The sequence below is a fragment of the Scyliorhinus canicula genome, chromosome 7 (genome assembly GCF_902713615.1).
Source record: "Scyliorhinus canicula chromosome 7, sScyCan1.1, whole genome shotgun sequence".
NCBI classification, from domain to species: Eukaryota; Metazoa; Chordata; class Chondrichthyes; order Carcharhiniformes; family Scyliorhinidae; genus Scyliorhinus; species Scyliorhinus canicula.
This window is the reverse complement of record NC_052152.1, coordinates 96,046,577-96,060,717: the sequence shown is the minus strand read 5'-3', so window position 1 is coordinate 96,060,717 and position 14,141 is coordinate 96,046,577. Positions and strand designations below refer to the sequence as shown.

At 47.7% G+C, this 14,141-nt stretch overlaps 1 protein-coding gene across 1 annotated transcript in view; it reads right to left on the bottom strand.

Moving 5' to 3' along the window:
- LOC119969209 (adhesion G-protein coupled receptor G2-like) overlaps nt 1–14,141 on the bottom strand; it is a 280,716-nt gene that overhangs the window by 16,643 nt on the left and 249,932 nt on the right. Inside the window, exons 58-59 of the mRNA XM_038802509.1 lie at nt 7,510–7,778; nt 3,647–3,746 (exon numbers count right to left, since the gene is read on the bottom strand). Coding sequence (XP_038658437.1) covers nt 3,647–3,746; nt 7,510–7,778 — 369 coding nt within the window. The remainder of the gene's footprint in view (nt 1–3,646; nt 3,747–7,509; nt 7,779–14,141) is intronic.

Below are 14,141 nucleotides of genomic sequence, written 5' to 3'. Positions count from 1 at the left end.
TGCCTCAGGGGTCTGTGCTGGGACCACAACCTTTCACAATATACATTAATGATCTGGAAGAAGGAACAGAAGGCACTGTTGCTAAGTTTGCAGATGATACAAAGATCTGTAGAGGGACAGGTAGTATTGAGGAAGTAGGCGGGCTGCAGAAGGACTTGGACAGGCTAGGAGAGTGGGCAATGAAGTGGCAGATGGAATACAATGTGGAAAAGTGTGAGGTTATGCACTTTGGAAGGAGAAATGGAGGCACAGACTATTTTCTAAATGGGGAAATGCTTAGGAAATCAGAAGTACAAGGGACTTGGGAGTCCTTGTTCACAATTCTCTTAAGGTTAATGTGCATGTTCAGTTGGCAGTTTGAAAGGTAAATGCAACGTTATCATTCATGTCGAGAGGGCTAGAATACAAGACCAGGAATGTACTTCTGAGGGTGTATAAGGCTCTGGTCAGATCCTATTTGGGGTATTGTGAGCAGTTTTAGGCCCCGTATCTAAGGAAGGATATGCTGGCCTTGGAAAGGGTCCAGAGGAGGTTCACAAGAATTATCCCTGGAATGAAGAGCTTGTGGTATGAGGACCAGTTGAGGACTCTGGGTCTGTATTCGTTGGAGTTTAGAAGGATGAGGCGGGATCTTATTGAAACTCACAGGATACAGCAAGGTCTAGATAGAGTGGACGTGAAGAGGATATTTCCACTTGTAAGAAAAACTAGAAGCAGAGGACATAATCTCAGACTAAAGGTACGATCTTTTAAAGCAGAGATGAGGAGGAATTTCTTCAACCAGATGGTGGTGAATCTGTAGAACTCTTTGCCGCAGAAGGCTTTGGAGGCCAAATCACTGAGTGTCTTTAAGACAGATTTAGATCGGTTCTTGATCAATAAGGCGATCAGGGGTTATGGGGAGAAGGCAGGAGAATGGGGATGAGAAAAATATCAGCCATGATTAAATGGCTGAGCAGACTCGATGGGCCGAGTGGCCTAATACTGTTCCTATGTCTTATGGTCTTATGAATTCTAGCACTGTGTGTGCCAAATTCCCTTCACATATTTCTCTGCTGAATCTGATCATTCATCCACTCCAAAGATGCAGAGTAACCTATTCTCAGCTTGTGCCCATGGCCATTCATATCATGGATATGACAGCGATCAAAATAGTGACAGCCTGAATACCACTGAGAAAGGCAGCGATAGCTGTGCTTAAAATATTTATCACACAACATCTTCATTCCCACCCAGCAGTAAAACCGAAAGTAAGGAACCACCTTAGTTAAATACATTCCCCTCATTAGCTCAGGGAACTGAGGCCGGCCAATGAGTTAACCATCACTTGTTTGCCTTTCCATACTCCCATCTCGCATTCAAGAATTTGGGCATGAGGGACAGAGGCCTGTTTTAACTTTACCACAACATTTCCTTCCATTAATTTTAAGGAGTATAAGATCACGTGGGCTGAGACTGGCATTCGGTACCCAGTGTTTGATATATAGAACATAGAACAGTACAGCACAGTACAGGCCCTTTAGCCCACGATGTTGTGCCGACCATTTATCCTTATCTGAGATCAACCTAACCTACACCCCTTCAATTTACTGCTGTCCATGTGACTGTCTAAGAGTCGCTTAAATGTCCCTAATGACTCTGACTCCACCACCTCTGCTGGCAGTGCATTCCACACACCACCACTCTTTGTGTTAAGAACCTACCTCTGACATCTCCCCTATACCTTCCTCCAATCACCTTAAAATTATGTCCCCTCGTGACAGCCATTTCCACCCTGGGGAAATGTCTCTGGCCATCCACTCTATCCATGCCTCTCATCACCTTGTACACCTCTATCAAGTCACCTCTCTTCCTTCTTCACTCCAGTGAGAAATGCTCCCTCAACCTTTCTTCATAAGACATGCCCTCCAGTCCAGGCAGCATCCTGGTAAATCTCCTCTGTACCCTCTCCAAAGCATCCACATCCTTCCTATGATGAGGCGACCAGAACTGGATACAATATTCCAAGTGTGGTCTAACTAGAGTTTTATAAAGCTGCAGCAAAACCTCACGGCTCTTAAACTCAATCCCACTGTTAATGAAAGCCAACACACCATCAGCCTTTTTAACAACCCTATCAACCCGGGTGGCAACTTTGAGGGATCTATGTACGTGGACCCCAAGATCCCCCTGTTCCTCCACACTTCCAAGAATCCTGCCTTTAACCCTGTATTCAGCATTCAAATTCAACCTTCCAAAATGAATCACTTCACATTTATCAAGGTTGAACTCCATCTGCCACTTCTCAGCCCAGCTCTGCATCCTGACAATGTCCTGTTGTAACCTGCAACAACCCTCAACACTATCTACAACTCCCTCAACCTTCGCGTCATCGGCAAACTTACTAACCCACCCTTCCACTTCCTCATCCAAGTCATTTATAAAAACCACAAAGAGCAGAGGTTCCAGAACAGATCCTTGCGGGACACCACTGGTCACTGACTTCCAGGCGGAATACTTAACATCCACTACCATTCGCTGTCTTCTTTCAGCCAGCCAATTCTGTACCCAGACAGCCAAATTTCCCTGTATCCCATGCCCCCTAACTTTCTGAATGAGACTACCATGGGGAACCTTATCAAATGCCTTACTGAAATCCATATATACCACATCCACTGCCCAACCTTCATCAATGTGTCTCGTCACATCCCCAAAGAATTCAATGAGGCTTGTGAGGCATGATTTGCCCCTCACAAAGCCATATATATTCCTGTTACTCAAAGCTCTTCACTAGAACTATTCTGAGGGTGGTTAAAGCATGTTATTGGGGTAAATCATTACAATTTATATTCCCTGCACCAAGTTCCTTCACCCAATCACAAATAAATTGGGGGAGAGAAGGGGAATAGAATTATATTTTTCTCCGCTAATTATAAGATACATTTTTTATCATACAAAATGTTTACAATGATGAATCTGATTATATACTGGACTAGTTGGTCCAGATTTCCATGTTGTGAAAGATTTCCATGTCCTTACTAACAAATAAAATGAATAATAACAACCTAAACGGGACACTTTCTGCCATGTTTCACATGTTACAAGGTTGTAAATAGAACATAGAACATAGAACAGTACAGCACAGAACAGGCCCTTCGGCCCTCGATGTTGTGCCGAGCAATGATCACCCTACTCAAACCCACGTATCCACCCTCTACCCGTAACCCAACAACCCCCCCTTAACCTTACTTTTTAGGACACTACGGGCAATTTAGCATGGCCAATCCACCTAACCCGCACATCTTTGGACTGTGGGAGGAAACCGGAGCACCCGGAGGAAACCCACGCACACACGGGGAGGACGTGCAGACTCCACACAGACAGTGACCCAGCCGGGAACCGAACCTGGGACCCTGGAGCTGTGAAGCATTTATGCTAACCACCATGCTACCGTGCTGCCCTCTATTATAACTCTATTAGAAAATGCGTTCATGATTTCACTGTATTTGGGTACTGAGGGAACCCTTCACAAAAGAGAGCATAGTGAATGGGCATAAATAATATTTGCTTTGCTATTTATCTGAAATGTAAAGACACAAATGAACAGCAGTAGAACAGAATGTGATCTGGTTGACAGCAACAGCCTTCCTCCAGCATGCCTACTTACAATGCATCCAGACTGCTATTGGTGCCTTTGTCATATTTTCCCAATCCATAGTTTCTTGGATTACTGCCGACTATAATGGCTACCACCACAATGGGAATGCCTATTTCAGACAGGAAGAAGAATGCTATTAGTATGATATGTCACCTGTGCAGCAGCAATTTAGGCCTGGGTACTTCAGCATCAATTCTATTACTAAACAGTACTGAAATAAACCAAGAATAATGCATTGAACACAGTACTACTTGAGGTCCTGCACCATAAAACTAAAGGCAGTCTGTTGGGTCAATCCACCCCCACTTGCAAAAGTATTTCTCTAAATGTGATGCTATTGTTACAAATGTGAGGTTTTATAGGACTATTATGTTTTGTGACTGTCTTTAATTAAGGATTAAAATGGAAGAATGAACGGGGATATGTGACCTTTTCTGAATTCTACTGACAGCAAACCCAGGTAGCTTGGTTATCAGCAATTAAAGTGGAGGACCCAGGTTGTTTTACAGGGAAGAAGGTTCAAGGTGTTCACACCTGTAGAAAATAATAAAATAATCTCTGTTGATGGTGGATTGACAAGTGTCCAAGACCCAGGGTGGTGTTAGGAATGCCAGGTTTTGTAAATTTTTATACTTTCTATTAAACTGTTTATTTAATTTCAAGATAGAATGAAGTTGGGAGTCTAAAGGATAGCTAATTAGCATTTGTATTTCGATACAAGGTGCATGTGATTCATATTGCCATGGAGATAAATTTTGAGAGAGGAAAAGTCCAGAGATATTTATTGTAGGATTTGGTCACAAATTTTCTGGAAAATATTACTGAACCACACACATAGGGTCAGTCTGCAAAAATGCAATAATAGGAGAGCAGGGATAGAGGCAACAAGTCTCTCTTGTTCACCCTGCAGCATGCCAGCGGGAGCTCAGATTGAAAAGACGGAACTCATGCTCAGATTGAAAAGACCAAATGTATGAGGATTTAAACAAGACTCGAAGATTTGCCTAGCTTTTCCTTGAGAAAGGGGGGATTCTGTGATCCTGAGGCTAAGTGTTGACGCCGTCGGAAACGCCGTCGCGTTTCTCGACGGCATCGACACGGCCTCTGGATCAGCAATTCTGGCCTCTACAGGGGGCCAGCACGGCACTGGAGCAGTTCACGCCACTCCAGCTGCTGATCCCGGCGTCAACAGGGCGGCACGGGATCCGCGCATGCGCAGTGTCACCGACGCCAATATGCGCATGCGCTGTGGTTTCCTTCAACGCGCCGGCCCTGATGCAACATGGCGCAGGGCTTCAGGGGCCTGCGTGGAAGAAAGAAGGCCAGCCAGAGAGACCAGCTTGCCGAACGCTGAGCCCTGATCGCGGACCAGGCCACATCGGAGCCCCCTCCCCCACCCCGGTTTTCAGGTCAGCAGATCCTGAGAACAATTTTGGGCTGGAATTATCCAGCCATTCTCTGCTGGCGGGATGATTCTCTGGTCCCACTGGCAGTTCACCCCTGGCTGTAGTTTTCCCGATGGCATTGGGGTGGTTTCAATACAAATTCCAATCGACAGTGTCAGGAACAGAGAATTCCACCACCAGTGAATGGCGTGCCGCCTCCTGCTGCCGAAACACATGACTGGGAGGCCAGAGAACCCAGCCCTTAACTATTTCCAGGGAACCTACTTAAAGGACAAAGTAAGGTATGACTGCATGTGGAGCTCTGAACAAGAGTCATACGGACTCAAAACATGAACTCTGTTTCTCTCTTTAGAGGTGCGGCTAGATCTGCGGAGTTTTCCGGAATATTCGTTTTTATATTTGTGTGCCATGGAAAGTTGTGCTAACAGTTAAGTTGCCTACAAAAATAGTTTATTCAGTATTTGGGTTGTTACAAAAAAATCCTTAAAGCTTGAAATTCTGTCACATGGTCATTTCAGACAGTCACTGGATATTTGAATACCTTTTTAAACAAATTATTGGTCCTTCTGGAGATCATAACACTATCAACAAATATATTTGTTAAATGCTATCTTTTAACGTGATGAAGCCCTTAATTTTAAGTGGTGGAATTCGAGCACTGGAACTATTGTGTCAACAGTAGTACACTCACCTGAATTGTATCAGCTGTAATGCATTAACACTACTGTGTACTGGAGCTACTATATCAGCTGTATTGCTTGATGGTACTGCCGTATCAACACTTTAACATTGGCACTACTGCATCTTTTGTAGAGCACAGGTACTACTTTGTGTATGAGCAGTGGGAGAAACTACAACTAGAGTGAGACACAGCTAGTGTGAGTTTTAAATTCAGGAATTTGAAACAGAGTGGGAATTGAATTGGTAAGTCTTTCCCTATTTCCATTTTTATAAATGTAGTAGTCCATCCAGGTATCTGTCAATCACCTGAAGCTTGATTAGGAGTCAACAGGTGTTGATTAAATACATTTTAAGTTTAATTGGTGTGCCATCTCAGCCCATCCCAACTCTATTTAATAAAGGGGATTGAAAGCGTACTCACAGAGAGTTTGCATATAAGCAGTGGGAGAGACCACATCTGGAGTGAAACGCAGCTAGAGTGAGTTTGAAAAGTTGGAATTTTGGGGCAAAGGGGATCAAAGGATATGGGGGAAAGCACGATTAGGCTATTGAGTTAGTTGATCAGCCATGATCACAATGAATGGCGGAGCAGGTTTGAAAGACTGAATGGCCTCATCCTGATCCTATTTTCTATGTTTCGAACTAGAATGCACTGTCAGTGAGGTATTAGTTGTAGTGCATTAGCAGTAAGTATTGTCACAACGGTGGTGCGCTGGTACCATTGTATCTTTGAAAGTTATAGAATCATAGAATTTACTGTGCAGTAGGAGGCCATTCGACCCATCGGGTCTGCACCGGTCCTTGGAAAGAGCAACTACTTAAGCCCACACCTCCACCCTATCCCCGCAATCCAGTAACCCCACCTAACTTTTTGGACACTAAGGGGCAATTTTAACATGGCCAATCCACCTAACCTGCATATCTTTGGACAGTGGGAGGAAACCGGAGCACCCGGAGGAAGCCCAACGCATACACAGGGACAAAGTGCAAACTCCACACAGTCACACGGGGCTGGAATTGAACCTGGGATCCTGGGGCAGTGCTAACCACTGTGCCAATGTGCCGCCCCGTTATACTGCAGCTCCTGTTGACTTAATGCACCATGCAGTTCACCTCGTGTTTAATATTTTACTACCTTGACATGTGCATTTGAATAATAACATTTGAAATCAACAGATTTGAAGAAATATTCCAGAAACCAATTGGCTTTTTCCTCCATGGGTTTAATTGATAACAGCAGTGTGGGAGGGAGATAGCAGATGAGATCGGAAAGGGAAGCAAGGTGGGGTGTCAGAGTGTTTAAATGTTTCAGATTTCACAGAATTTCCATTTGGACAAAAAGAAAAGATAGTGGCTCAATATTCACTCGTCTAAGATTAGCTGATCTTTGCTTCGCGATATAATTGATGTCAGTAGACCTGGGTTAGTGTGATTTGTTGGTCATGTTCTCAAGTTTGATTGTCATCCAGCAATATTCCCTCTATTCATAAATGAATAAGTGGATAGCAAGTGAAGACTGAAGTGGGAGCTCTATTGATGCCTCCCATTTGCAAAAAACATGCCAATCCTCACTTGCAGAATGGCCACCGAGGTACATTAACTTTTCAATGCCGGGGCCTCTCTTTGTCAGATGTCCCCGATTGCATTTGACCCAAAATAATGCACACGTAAATTAAAGTATGCACCTTCATCTCTGAGGTTGCACTGGCACACGTGCGACTGTTGTGTTTACCATCGGTGTAACAGTGGCTAATTCTGTACATGAACACTGCGAAGCTCACTCACCCCAACCGAGAATGCAGAACTTCAATATGTACCGGTGCACATAAGTGTTGAAGACTTTAACCAGAGACAGGTACATGTGGAGGGCCTCGAGGCTCATCCAGGTGAAGGAAACCAACAGGAAATAATGGAGCAAGACAGCCACGGTGATACACAGACCCTCGATACCATAGGTAGAAATCCAGGTATTAATGAGGAACATCATATTGAGGAGCAGCAGGGCTGTGCAAAGGTTGATTAGAATTTTTGACGGATAGTCTTTGCGCAGTTTTCTGAAAAAAAAGTTATTTAGTAATTAAAAGTTAGTCATTCAATCACTTGTGATCCCATATCCACATTGTGTGGTTTGATTTTTTTTAATTCATTCATTGGCTGTGGGTATCGCCTGTCCCTGAAGGCATTTAAAAGTCACTTGTAGACCAGACCAGATAAGGATGACAGATTTCCTTCCCTAACATCATTAGTGAACCAGATGGGTTTTTACTGCAATCAGTAATGGTTTCATGGTCATCATTAGACATTTAGGCCGGGATTCTCCACTATCCGGCAAGGTGGGCCGTACCGGCGCCGAGGAGTGGTGTGAACCACTCCGGCATTGGGCCACCCGCAAGGTACGGAATCCTTCGCACCTTCAGGGGCTAGGCCGGCTGGGTTGGCGCCGTGCTAACTGGTGCCGAAGGGCCTCCGCTGGCCAGCGCCAGTTGGCGCATGCGCGGGAGCGCAATAGTGTTCTGGCGTGATCCCAGCGCATGCGCAGGGGGGGTTCTTCTCCGCGCCGGCCATGGCGGACCGTTACAGCGGCCGGCACGGAGGGAAAGAGTGCCCCCACGGTACAGGCCCACAGATCGGTGGGCCCCTATCGCGGGCCTGGCCACCTAGGGGACCCCCCTGGGGCCAGATCCCCCCCCCCAAAGGACTCCTCAGGCCAGGTCCCACCAGTAAGGACCTCGATTAATTTACGCCGACGGAACTGGCCGAAAACGGGCGGCCGCTTGTCCCATCGCAGAGCGAGAGTCACGGGGGGGCCACTGCCAACTGCCCCCCCCCCCCCAACCGGTGTGACGCGATTCCAGCCCCCGCCGAAAAACCGGCGCCGGAGAATCCGTCAGCTGGCGCCAGGGAGGCGGGGCGGAATTCACGTCTCCGGCCCAGCGGCGGGGGGGGGGGGGGGGGGGGGGGGGGTCGGAGAATCCTGCCCTTAATTCCAGATTTATAAATTTAATTCAAATTTCACCAAATGCTATGGTGGGATTCGAACCTTGGCCCCCAGAGCATTACTCTGCAGGAGCTGTTTAGCACAGGGCTAAATCGCTGGCTTTGACAGCAAGCCAGCAGCATGGTTCGATTCCCTTAACAGCCTCCCCGAACAGGCGCCGGAATGTGGCGACTAGGGGATTTTCACAGTAACTTCATTTGAAGCCTACTCGTGACAATAAGCGATTTTCATTTTTCATATCTGGATTACAGGTCCTGTGACAATACCACCATTACACCACTGCCTCCCTAGACTGAATAGGTAGTTAAATAATAGCCCAACAAATCAAACTTTATTTCTATGTTGTTGAAAGGTGTCATGTGAGAGTACCCTTTAAGAAATGGGTGTTAAGAAATGTACCTTTAAGAAATAGTGCTGCTCATGTTACTGGAGTGATGTCAAAGTGTGGGTGGAGCTGAGCGCCACTTCTGCTTTTTTAGTTTCAGTTTGAGAAGAGCTTAGGTGTGTCTGTGTTCTTTCAGTGAGCTGCACAACTGTTGATCTCTGCCACGCAAAGACTGTCTATGGATCATTTGGCAAACTCAGAATTGTAAAAAGGTCTCAGTATTAAATGTAACCCAAATGTGCTCCTGTTTGAAGGTTTTTTAAGTCTTTTGGATGATAAAAGGACAGCGTACAGGTTACTTAGTGTTTTATTCTTTGTATTCTTACTGGATTGCTAAGATTTTCACCGTTTGTTTTAAAAAGGTTAACTTGAGTTCACAGAATAAACATTGTTTTGTTTTAAAAAACCACGGTCCTTTTTCTGCTGTACCTTACTTGTAAAGTAAGCCGTGTGCTCCCCATACCACACTCTATTAAAATATGTGGGTCAGGTGAAGTCCATGATACACTTTGAGTTTCTCTAAACCCTGGCCCTTAACAAAGGTCAGTTATTACATGCATCCTTCAGTATGTAAGAAATGCTTATCAACCATGTCTTCATTTGAGGTCCTGCATCACAAGGCAGTGACTTGAGTCAATCAACTTCCATCCACAAAAGCATTTCTTTAATGATACTATTGTTGCAAATATGAGGGGCGCGATTTTCCGAAATGGAGACTGAGTGTTGCAAATATGAGGGCCGCGCCAACCCGCGTGCCAGCCCCGACACAACATGGCGTAGGGGTTCAGGGGCCGGCTGTGTAATAAAGTAGGGCCGGAGCTGGAGAGGCCAGCCCACCGATCGGTGGGCCCCGATCGTGTGCCAGACCCATCGGAGGACCCCCCCCCCCCCCCCCCCCCCGGTGAAGAAGCACTTTTCCCCATCCCACAGGCCGCCCCACAACCCTTCGCGCAGAGTTCCCACCAGCAGCTACTAGGTGTGAACGGCGCCGGTGGGACTCTGCCGCTTCCACGCGGCCGCTCGGCCCATCAAGGCCGGAGAATCGGCAGCCTGGCCGTGGACAGCGGCCTGCGACCAGCGCCACACCAAAAGCGCCGCCACAAATGACGGCGATTCTCTGCTCCTCGGAGAATCGCCTGCCGGCATCGGACCGGCGCCGCGGGAAAAAATGGCGCAAACGGTGATTCTCCCATACGGCGCGGCATGGGAGAATCGGGCCCGAGGTTTTATATGATTGTTATGTTTTATGAGGATCGAGTTTTAAATATTTTTGGAGAACAATATGTTATTTAATGAAGAAGTGTGTATGTGTACGTTTGTGTGTAAATGGTTTAATTAAGCTGGGGAAGGTTAATAGATATAATGGGCGAAATTCTCCCCTACCTGGCGGAGCGGAGTGGCGCCAACCACTTCGGCGTCGGGCCTCCCCAAAGGTGCAGAATTCTCCTCACCTTTAGGGGCTAGGCTCGTGCTGGAGTGACTCCCGCTCTGCCGATTGGCACCAAAACTGGCGCCAACGGTCTTTGGCGCCATGCCGGCCGGCGTCGGGGCTGGCCGAAAGGCCTTCGCTGGTGGGCGGGAGTCCGCGCATGCGCCGGAGCGTCAGCGGCTGCTGACATCACCACCGGCGCATGCACGGTGGAGGGGGTCTCTTCTGCCTCCGCCATGGTGGAGGCCGTGGCGGCGGCGGAAGAAACAGAGTGCCCCCACGGCACTGGCCCGCCCGCCAATCGGTGGGCCCCGATCGCTCCGCACCCCCCCCCCCCCCCCCCCAGGACCCCGGGGGCCCGCTCGCGCCGCCAATCCCGCCGGCACAGAGGTGGTTTAAACCACGTCGGCGGGAGAGGCCTGACAGCAGCGGGACTTTGGCCCATCACGGGCCGGAGTATCGCACGGTGGGCACGCGGATCGGCAGGGCGCAATTCACGCTCCCGCCGATTCCCGGGTGGCAAGGAATTCCGGCCCCAGCGGGTCGCGGTTTATGCCAGCCCTGGGCGATTCCCCAACCCTGCGGGGGGTCGGAAATTTCCGGCCAATTTGTCTGGAAGAGTTGAGAGATGACAGGGGTGAAGGCACTAAATGCACACATTTGTAGCAAGAAGCCATGGTGAAGTGAGAAACTGAACTCCAGGCAAGCAGCCTGTTGCTGTTTACCATCTTACCATTAAGCAGGTAGAAGCAGAAAGAACTCTGTCCCTCATCTGCACTGGGAACTGCTGGAACATTGGAACATGTGCCTTCGAGACTAACTACCGTCTGAAGGAATACACCATTGAACACTAGATTCAGGACTCACGTAAAATCATACCTCATACTATTATTGTGATCTTGCCCTGAGCACCCATTCTTTCTCTTAGAGCTCTTTTATTGCATGAATATAAAAGGGGTGAAAGGGGTGAGACTGTTTTCAAGCGTTTTGTGTGTAAAATGTGGTCGACGAATGCTCGAGATTCCCCTTCGCCATCCCATGCCCTGACATGACTTCTGCCACTGTCATCAAAGCCCTTAACACCATCTTCGCTCTGTTCGGTTTCCCAACCTACGTCCACAGCGACCGGGAATCCTCATTTATGAGCGATGAGCTGCGCCAGTACTTGCTCAACAGGGGCATTGCCTCGAGCAGGACGACCCCTGGGGAAACGGGCAGGTGGAGCGGGAGAATGGGATGGTCTGGAAGGCCGTCCAGCTGGCCCTATGGTTCAGAAATCTCCCGGCCTCCCGCTGGCAGGAGGTCCTCCCCGATGCCCACTCGACTCCATTCGGTCGCTCCTGTGTACCGCGACTAACGAAACTCCCCATGAACGTCTCTTTGCCTTCCCTAGGAAGTCCACATCCGGGGTTTCGCTCCCGACATGGCTGGCAGCTCCAGGACCCGTTCTCCTCCGTAAGCACTTACGGCTACACAAGGCGGACCTGTTGGTTGAGAGGGTACAGTTACTCCACGCGTACCCGCAGTACGCCTACGTAGCATACCCCGACGGCTGCCAAGACACAGTCTCCTTTTGGGACATGGCACCAGCTGGGTCCCCGCACTTCCCCTCCCCCCCTCTGCCCCGGCACCACCCTCCCTTCCCCCAGCGCACCCCGCTACAGCCCCAGCTCCAGGACGATCCACCCTCCCCTTGGTCCCACCTGTGGATGAAGATGAGGTCGACACACTCCCGGAGTCACCGGCGACCGAACCAACGCTGGCATCAACACACCTGCGGCGCTCGCAACGGCGGATCAAGGCGCCTGCATGTCTAAATTTGTAGACTCTTTCAAAAATTTTTTAACAACCTGTATGTGAATAGTTTCCAACAATCTGTATGTAAATCATTTCCACCATCCCCGCTGGACTCTTTTTTGTCAGGGGTGAATGTGGTAGTCACCACTGTTGTATTGTGTATACTGCATACGAGGGTTTTACGGTAAGGCCCCTGTACTACAGGTATGGGGGCAGATCTCTGCCTGCTGGCTCCGCCCTGTAGGTGGAGTATGAATGTGTGGGCTCTCCGAGCTTCAGCCATTTCGGCAGCAGCTGCAGGAGGCTCCACATCTTTGCGTTATAAAGCCTCGATTACTCTCCACTCTCGGCTCATCGTAATTGATAGTGCCTCAGAGAGAATATGCCACCCTTATATAAAAGGTGAAATCTAAAATCAAAAACACCTTTCAGCAGTGAAACGAGAAATCATGGCTGTTTAAATTAACTCCCTCCGCAACACACTTTTGCGGGACCATAAAATCCTGCTGGCATCAAATGCTGTCTTAATGATTTCCCATTCAGTCCTTTCTCTTTCATTTTTTAAGTTTTAATTTTTTTTTTACCAGCATACAAATGAGGTGCAGAGATATACCACTTGGCCCCTCGAGCTCGCTTCGCCATTCAACCAATAAGATCATGGTGGATCTGATTGTAACCTCAACTCCACATTTCCGCCAACTCCTGATAGCCTTTCACCTCCTTGTTAATCAAGAATATATCTCACTCTGCCTTAAAATATTCAAAGATTTTGCTTCCACTGCCTTTTGAGGAAGAAAATTCCAGAGATTCACAACCTTCTGACAAAATTTTTTTTTCCTCATCTGTATTAAATGGGTGATCCAGTATTTTTAAACAGTGACCCCCAGCTCTAGATTCTCACCCACTAGAATTACCCTATTATTATTTTTACACATATTTGTGCACATATTTGCTCCTCAATTTCGCGTGGACTATCTGGGGGTCTATAATAAACACCTCGCAATGTGGCTGCCCCTTTTTTATTCATAAGCTCTACCCACAAAGCTTCATTTAACGCCACCTCTAAGATATCATCTCTCCTTATTGAAGTAATTGACTCCTTAACTAATAGTGCAATGCCTCCCCCTCTTTTGCCTCCTCCCCTGTCCTTCCTGAAGATTCTGTGTCCCAGGATGTGAAGCTGCCAAACCTACCCCTCCCTCAACCACATCTCCATGATGGCTACTGTATCATAATTCCACGTGTCGACCCTCAATCCTAACTCATCCGTTTTACCTGTAATACTCCGGGCATTAAAGGAGGCCATTCAGCCTACTCTTGCTCTCCTAAAACCTATTAACGCTGTATTCCCTCTGGCCTGGTTGCTTTTCTATGTTATACTGTAACCTATTCCGGTTACAGTCTGCGTCTCCTCCCCCTGCTGAATTAGTTTAATCTCCTTCCAACAGCACCAGCAAACCCACTAACAAGGATGTTAGTTCTGCTCTGGTTCAGATGTAGACTGTCCCCCTTGTACAGCTCCTAGCTTCCTCAGAAACAGTCCCAGTGGTCCAGGAATCTAAAACCCTCCCTCCTGCACCAACTCTTAAGCCACAGGTTCATCTGCACCATTCTCTTATTTCTATACACGCTAGCACGTGGCATTGGCTGTAATCCAGAGTTTACAACCCAAGAGGTCTTGCTTTTTAGACTATAGCCTAGCTCCCTGAATTATTGATGAAAGGCTTCATCCCTCTTTCTATCCAGGTCATTGGTCCCAACAAATACCACGACCGCTGTTATTTCACCGTCCCCCTTCAGGATGTCCT